The 8,238-nt window shown below is 38.8% G+C and overlaps 2 protein-coding genes across 2 annotated transcripts; one reads left to right on the forward strand and one right to left on the reverse strand.

The window, feature by feature from the left end:
* Nucleotides 1–568: 568 nt before the first annotated feature.
* Nucleotides 569–2,744, reverse strand: LOC121766814 (zinc finger BED domain-containing protein RICESLEEPER 2-like). The gene is made up of 5 exons (XM_042163053.1): nt 2,657–2,744; nt 2,255–2,345; nt 1,130–1,979; nt 736–1,045; nt 569–657 (listed from the first exon to the last, which is right to left on the reverse strand). Exons 1-5 carry the CDS (start codon nt 2,742–2,744, stop codon nt 569–571), a joined length of 1,428 nt encoding a protein of 475 aa, XP_042018987.1.
* Nucleotides 2,745–5,872: 3,128 nt separating this feature from the next.
* LOC121766546 (ribosomal RNA small subunit methyltransferase NEP1-like) lies at nt 5,873–8,029 on the forward strand. Its single transcript, XM_042162805.1, has 7 exons — nt 5,873–6,199; nt 6,270–6,362; nt 6,580–6,724; nt 6,825–6,935; nt 7,024–7,106; nt 7,221–7,278; nt 7,736–8,029. The coding sequence occupies exons 1-7, from the start codon at nt 5,951–5,953 to the stop codon at nt 7,813–7,815; spliced, it is 819 nt and encodes a 272-aa protein (XP_042018739.1). The 5' UTR covers nt 5,873–5,950; the 3' UTR covers nt 7,816–8,029.
* The last annotated feature ends 209 nt before the right edge of the window (nt 8,030–8,238 follow it).

Consider the following 8,238-nt stretch of genomic DNA (forward strand, 5'->3'; position numbering starts at 1 on the left):
TTTACACGATTACATAATACAAATTGCTTCAAAAATTGATCAAGACTTTAAAAAGTCATATAACATGAAGAATTGAAGATGTTCCATTTTAAACAACCACTTAGATTCAACATAATAACAGTAAAATTTCAACACAATCTAAAAAACCCAACAAAATACATGTTTTGATAACGAATAACTCTTTGGCACTCTGCAGACATAATGATATAGTAACAGAAGAACTCCTTAGCACTCTGCAGCATGTTTTGATAACCTCAAATCCTTAACCTGTTAATTCACAAGGTAGAAATTATAGATTTCACGTATCAAATCGATATTCTAAGCCATTTAATAGAGAATAAGCTTCAAGAATTTGGTATTGAAAGCTTCAAGCAATAGGAAAAACTAATAAACAATTTCCTGCCTATATTCCTCACAGCCCATTTATCAAATTTGTATTCTTGAAAATGAAAGAAAAACAAATAATGAGTATTTAGTTAAGAATCAAATGGAGGAAATGAATTTGTACAAATCAAGTGAAGTAGTAAGCTAACCTTTGATGCTTTCAAGTAGCAAAAGTCAAGGCTGTTTAGGTTGTGGAGCTTCCACAATGAGCTTCATCATCAACATTTAAACAGTCCTCGGCTAAGTCATTTGTTGGTATTTCTCCTTTAATACCTTTGAAAGAAAATAAGAATTAATAAAACAACTATTATAATCATAATAGTTGACATTAACTAAATAAAAAGTTAATACCTTTTTTTCCAAACAACCAATCTCTAGTGCAAATTATTGCCTCCGCATTGCTTGGCTTGAGTGAACTACGATATTGGTCAAGAACTCTTCCACCAACACTAAACACAGATTTAGAAGCAACAATAGTTATGGGAATGCTCAAAATGTCACGAGCCATGCAAGCAACATGTGGATACTTGAATTGTGATCCTTTCCAATAGTTAAGTATATCAAGATTGGATTTGACATTCAATCTTTTCTCTTCCATGTACAACTCTAATTGGGATTTTTGTTGGCTCAATCCAAACTTAACATCCAATGAATTGAACTCCTGCAATTAAGATGCAAATACAGATGAAAAACCATTAAGATGCAAACAATATTGACAACATATAATAACACTAGAGTAACTTACCTCCACCACTGCCATTAAATCAGCATTTGTGAAGTCACAATTCTGTCCACTAGCAGTAGAATTCTCATTTTTATCAATATCAAATTTGTCATTGTAGAACTTGCAATAATCTTCAAACAATGAAAACAATTTCTCTTTCACCGAAGAAAACTGACGAGAGTTGGGGCCATATAGCTTCTTATAAAAGAAGTCCACAAATTGAAGCTTATAGCGTGGATCAAAGACTACAGCTATAGTCAAGACCATACTGAAATCTGACCAATACTTCTCAAACTTTGGTAGCATCAATTCAGCCATTTTTTTGAGGTACGGATCTGAACTGTTTTGATGTTGTCTCAATGAACTATAGCACATAACAACTGGACGGAAATACAGATTATATGTAGGGTAGCTGCTTCCAGAAAACAAATTAGAGACGTCATAAAACAAGCTCAAGAAACCACAAATCTTCTCAATTTTGACCCATTCTTCTAATGAAGGACAAGACTTATAGTTGGAATCACATAGTTGAAAATGCATGAAAGCTTTCTTGTAATATAATGCATTATCAAGCATAAAAAAGGTTGAATTCCACCTAGTAGTCACATCTTGCCTCAAACCTCTCTTACGATCCAAACCAACTTTGCTGACACATTCCAGAAAATTTTGCTTCCTTGTTTGTGAACCTCGCACATATTTGACACTATCACGAATCTTCACAACAGATTGCTCAGTATTCCTCAAACCATCTTGAACAACCAAATTGACTATATGTGCACAACAACGGATATGAAAGAATTCACCATTAGAAAGAAGTGAATTATTCATATTCATTTGTGTGAGCAACAACTCCACTGACAAATCATTTGCACTAGCATTATCCAAAGTTAAAGAAAACACTTAATTTTCAATTCCCCAATCACAAAGCATAGAAAATAACTTGTTAGACAATGCTGCGCCAGTATGCAGAGATGGCATTAAGGAAAAGTTCAACACAAACTTTTGTAAAGCCCACTCTTCATCAAGTGACATGTTAGTGAAATATAACCATCAGAGGTAATGAAACTCCAACAATCTGAAGTCAAACTCAATCTACCCGGTATTTTACTTAATTTTGACTTCATCCTAATCTTTTCTCTTTCATACATTTTCAAGATATCAGCCTTCACTGTGTTTCTAGTAACCAATTTAATATCAGACTTGAGGTACTCAAAATAAGCTACAATGCGTTCATATTCTACGAATCGAAATGGCAAATCATGAACAACTATAGCAGAACATAGCATCGCACGAAAATGCACAGAATCAAACTTAGATTTACCCCCGTTATAATTTCACTAACACCCTTTGTGTTTTTTCTAGGACAATTGCCCAAATGACGTAGCATGTTTCCAGTTCCAGATTTACTTGAAAATTTCTGATATTTATGGCCACAATACATACAATGACATGTCTTTAAACCATCGCCATCGTATTCGACTCTATAGTGATTCCAAATATTTGGCCTTTGTTTTCTTTTCAGGTTTGGCTTTGGTGGCTTAGCATTACTTGGATTAGGACTCTCTGCAACCTCAATGGCTAGATCTCCTATGTTTTCACTTGCTGATGTTGGAGACTCACCGAGGCTGCTTGACATGATTACTAATTAATCTCTGTCTGCAACAATATAAAAAACATTCAGAAAATATGATATCAAAGTTTTCATATATTACACAAAGAATTGAGTTTAATATGCAGAAAAATAGCTATAAGAAATACAAGAACGTGAACCCAGAATTTCAAATACTATAATTTGTACCCAAAATTTCAACCGAATATCATCTTTATCACGAATTTCAAACCAGAATTTCGACCCAATAAAATCGACATAGAATCCATCAAAAAGATCGAAACAGGACCAAAATTTTCGAGCTTGAATCATAACAAAATCGACAAAATTTTTATTTCAAAGGAGGCTCGGATCTGTAAATTCATCTTCATAGCTACACAATTTTCTGAATCCATTTGTGAGAGAGAGAGTTTGGAGGAAATAGAGGGGTATGATGGAAATCCATTTGTGAGAGAGAAGACTCAGATTTCATTTTAGGAAATTATAATTGCCGATTTCTCAAACTCGACGACCGCCAGGTCACGGACGACGACGGCCATGGATCCGGCGACGGTGGGGAGAGACGTGAATTCGAGTAGAGAGGGGTGCTCGAGAGAGAGTGGACAGTGAGAGTCGGCGATGGCATAATGAGTGGTCGTCGATGCAGATGATAAGGCTTTCAGTTTGGAAATTGTACGCTCAATTTAGCGGAGAGAGGAGTTTGGAAAAAATAGAGGGGTACGAGGGAAATCGGTATAATCAGACATCAGTAATCTACCAGAAGTAGAAAGAAGGGTGAAAGCAACGAACTCTCCAGGTTCAGGTGATGATGAGCGGCGGTGATTTCAGAGAGAATGTGGATTGCTATTGTGAGGGAGAAAAAAAAAACAGAATAAAGAAATCTGGAAATGCGGCGCATGAGGGAGGTAATTCACTAATTCTAATTTCTAAACCCTAATCTATTTTTTTATTATTTTCCTAACAGGTTATCTGCATCCGACTCGCACCCGACCCGAATTTTTCATGTTCTTATTGGGTCAACCCAATAATGACCCGTATCCAATAAGACTTGATCCAAACCCAATTATTTCATGCGGATTCGTGTCTGATTATCGTGTCGTGTAAAAAATTGCCAACCCTATCCACAATGGCAGCGAGCGGACCCGCTAGCCAATTCCCCGCGCTGGCCGGTCCGCTCGCCGAACCATTGCAGTCGGCCAGCGCCAAATTGGCTAGCGCACGCCGATTCCCGAGCGCTGGTCAATGCGCTCGCCGATCGGCTGGCCGCCATTGCAGGCTCCCGATCAGCGAGCGATCGGCTAGCCGATTTTTTATTTTTATTTATTTAATTTTCGAAACACTATATATACGCGATTTGCACATCATTTTCATTCGCACCACTTGTTTTAACGAGTTTTCTCTCTATCTTAATTTCTGTACAAGAACAACAACGCGAAATGAGTAGCGCGGGTGGTAGTAGTAGTGATTGAGCGGGATCACGTAGCTGCACATCAGCGGCTATATGAAGACTACTTCGCACCGGAACCGCGGTTCAACGCCAACTTTTTCAGGCGACGTTTTAGGATGAGCAGGGCCCTGTTTATGCGTATTGTTGACGCTTTGGAGCGTCGATATATGTGTTTCCGCTTCAGGCACGATGCGGCTGGCAGACCCGGCCACACAACTATTCAAAAGTGCACTGCGGCAATCAGGCAGTTGGCCTATGGAGGCGCGGCAGACATGTGGGACGAGTACCTCCACATCGGTGAGACGACTGCCCTTGAATGTATGAAGTATTTCTGTCAGGGCGTGGTTGAAATATTCCGTGATCAGTACCTTCGAAGCCCTACCCCCGAAGACTGCCAGGAGCTGATGCAGATGCACGGGGAGAAGCATGGGTTCCCGAGTATGTTAGGAAGCATAGATTGTATGCATTGGGAGTGGAAGAACTGCCCCGCTGCCTGGAAAGGGTTCTACACGACCGGCTACAAGGGAAAGAATCCCACGATGATCCTCGAGGCCGTAGCTGATTACCGGCTGTGGATTTGGCATGCATATTTTGGGGTAGCCGGGTCGAACAACGACCTCGACGTCCTCAACTTGTCGCCCCTTTTCAACGAGCAGTGCCACGGCGTCGGTCCGGTCATCAGTTTTATCGCCAACGGGAACCAGCATGATATGGGCTACTACTGGGCGGATGGGATATACCCTAGGTGGCCCGTCTTTGTGAAGACGATCAGGTGCGCATCAGATGAGAGGATACTTTGTGGAACAGCAGGAGTCGGCGAGCAAGGACGTGGAGTGCGCATTTGGTGTGCTCCAGTCTCGATGGGTGGCAATTAGGGGTTCAACGCGTTTGTGGCATGTCGACTGCATTGCTGATATAATGTACGCCTGCATTATCATGCACAACATGATTGTCGAAGATGAAGGTGTACAACTGACTAGTTGGGCCAACGACGATAATGAAGCCGGTCCAAGCCACGGTGTGGCCGCCCCAACGTACGAAGTGGGGTACCTCACGATGAAGTCGGCCGCCTCCAAGCACATGCCGACATGCGCCAAGTGGAAGCTCATATTCGACTCCAAAAGGATTTAATTGAAGAGTTGTGGGCGCGGAGGACTGCACGGCGTTAGTTTTTTTTTTAATTATATAATTTTTTTTAATGTACCTTTTTTTTATTTAAATAAAATTATTGCATTTTCCCATATCTGTGTCGTAAGTTGAATTCCGTATTTTGTGTGATTGTTATTTTTATAATTTTGTTTATTGTGACTAGCCTATGGCTAGGCTATTGCTTGTTCAGTTGCTTGTCCTGATGATGTGGTAAGAGGAGTTTTTAATGCTGATGATGTGGCAGGAGGAATTTGTGGCTAGGCTATGACTGGGCTACGGTGGACTATTGCCACTATGGATGCTCTTAATATTCGAATACTACTTCACTTAATTGTGATTTGTTTTTTCCGTTCATAATATATTTGAATTCTGATAAATTTAGTAAGGAAATCATGAATTTGTTTAATTTTCTTTTATGCTCTCAAACTATATTCGGAGTAATATTTCAATAATTATAAAATGTTTTATTGGGCATAAATCATATGGCCACGTGGACAAAAATCTGGCCACAAATATAAAAACAAATCGGAGAAAATTGAATCTGAGCCTAAACCTCTATTCTTCATTGCTTCTAAAACCCTAACTTCCAAAGCTCAATTCCAGCCGCGATTTCTAGGGCAAGAAATTAGGGAAAATCATGGGACGGGCATACAAATTGAAAGGGCAGAAAAGGAAGAACAAAGATGAGAAATACGATAGAGAGGAAATGGCGGAGCCGTCGAAGAGAGTGAAGACGGACGTCTCCGGCTCGGACTCTGAAAAGGAGGAAAAATTGGCTGGTGATATGCCCGGGATTCCGATTGCTCCGCTGGATACGGGAAGTAACAAGCAGCGAGTCATCTTTGTTCTCGAGAAGGCCTCTTTGGAGATTGCCAAAGTTGGAAAGGTTCGAACTTTGTAACATTGTGTGTGTTTTGATGAGGATTGTGTTTTGATCTGTTTTATTTTGGTGACAGGCTTATCAGCTCTTGAGTTCCGACGAGCATGCCACCTTTTTGGCGAAGAATAAGCGGAACCCCGCTGATTATCGCCCCGATATTGCTTTTCAGGTATTGATTATGTTTTGTTCATATTCATATTGTGTATTCAACTCAATTTGATTGCATTTCCTTTACAACCAAATAGTTGTACCTATTTTTGCTTTTGAAGATTAGAGAATCCAGATAAATTTGTGATTATGTTAATTGTGGATTACATGCTCACTTTTTTCTTGAACATCAACACTTGTAACTCTGTATTCTCAAAACAATATGCTGGCAATTTTAGGCAATCCAAACAATTTTAGATAGTCGGGTGAACAAAAGTGGGAGACTGAAAGCTCTATATGTAAGGACACAACAAGGTCTTCTATTGGAGATCAAGCCCCACGCTCGTCTGCCAAGAACATATAAGAGGTTCTCCGGTCTCATGGGTCAGTGCTAAATTTGGAGTAGTAGCACATTTTGCATATATCCATCTGAACTGTATTGGTCATAGATTACACTTGTGATCTTTCTTATTGACTGTTACAGTACAATTGTTGCAAAAGCTGCACATTACTGCAACTGGCAATGGTGAAAAACTTTTGCGCCTTGTGAAGAACCCTGTGACCCAGTATTTGCCCACCAACAGTCGTAAAATAGGTGAATTGGATTTTCTTTACTGATTTGTGTCTTTAGTGTTTGTGTTTTACTGCCAAACCAAATCTCAACTGGTTTTATTGGACTACAGGATTCTCTCATAGTTCGGAGAAGTTGATTGACATGCACAACTATGTTGGTAAATTCAACGAAGAATTGGATTTAGTATTTGTGGTACGTTACCAGTTTTTCTCATTACTTTTTCTTCCCTTGTTTTATTTAATGTTCTTTATCAATACTATTCATTTAGCTTAAATTTGTTAACATTCTTCTCTGGTGCATCGACAGTTAGGAGCAATGTCCCATGGAAAAATTGATGAAGATTATGTTGAAGATTATATTTCAAGTAAGTGCTCTAGAATTCATGATTTGTGTAAATTTAACTCAACATCTCTTTGCAGGGTTTTGCTTATATTTTCTGCTCCTTATATTTTAATATTGTGAGGAAAGAGGTATAATAGTTTCCCCTCTTCTCATACCTGAGGAACACGTAAGCCTTGAAATTGGTTTAGGTTCATTCAGAATGATAAACAACAAACCCCTAAATTTTCTAAAATCCAAACAATCAAACGCTTCTTGTGGACTGTTACGATTGGCAATTTATTTCAGTCTGGGCCCACAAAATCACCATTGTCGTATGCCATATGTTGACATATGTTGTTGATTAATATATATCCGAAGAGAGATCATCATCTAGTTTACGAAGTAATTCAACTATTTTACCTAATTGGTCAGCGAAAGTGCTTCTAGTTTTCGTTTTTGTGTTGTGTGTGTATTCTGATGATCTTGATGTTTCCTTGCAGTCTCCGAATATCCATTGAGTGCTGCATATGCCATTTCGATTATTACAAATGCTGTAGAGCGAAAACTCAAGATCTTGTAAGTCGTAGCCAAAGCCCCTAGGCTGTAAGTTTGGTTTCGTATACAAGGGCAAACAGTGACTTTAGCAGATTTTCAGTTTTTCCTGTGCCAGATTGTAGTTTTTTTTTTGCTCACAGATTGCAGTTATTGAATCATAGTATGATCATCGAAAGTGATATAGGTTAACTTCTACTATATTTTTGTATTTGTATTTTAGTAGAGCCATTTCGTTTTGAGCACTTGTTTAGAAAAAAATCATATATTCCCTTCGTCCCGGATAATTCGTCTCACTTTGACCGGGCACGGGTTTTAAGAAATGTAATGAAAAGTGAGTTGAAAAAGTTAATGGAATGTGGGTCCTATTTTTATATATTAGTTTTATAATAAAATGTGAGTATGAATGAGTTACTGGAATATGAGGTCTACTACCAAAAATAAAGTGAAA

The sequence above is a fragment of the Salvia splendens genome, chromosome 15 (assembly GCF_004379255.2).
Source record: "Salvia splendens isolate huo1 chromosome 15, SspV2, whole genome shotgun sequence".
NCBI classification, from domain to species: domain Eukaryota; kingdom Viridiplantae; phylum Streptophyta; class Magnoliopsida; order Lamiales; family Lamiaceae; genus Salvia; species Salvia splendens.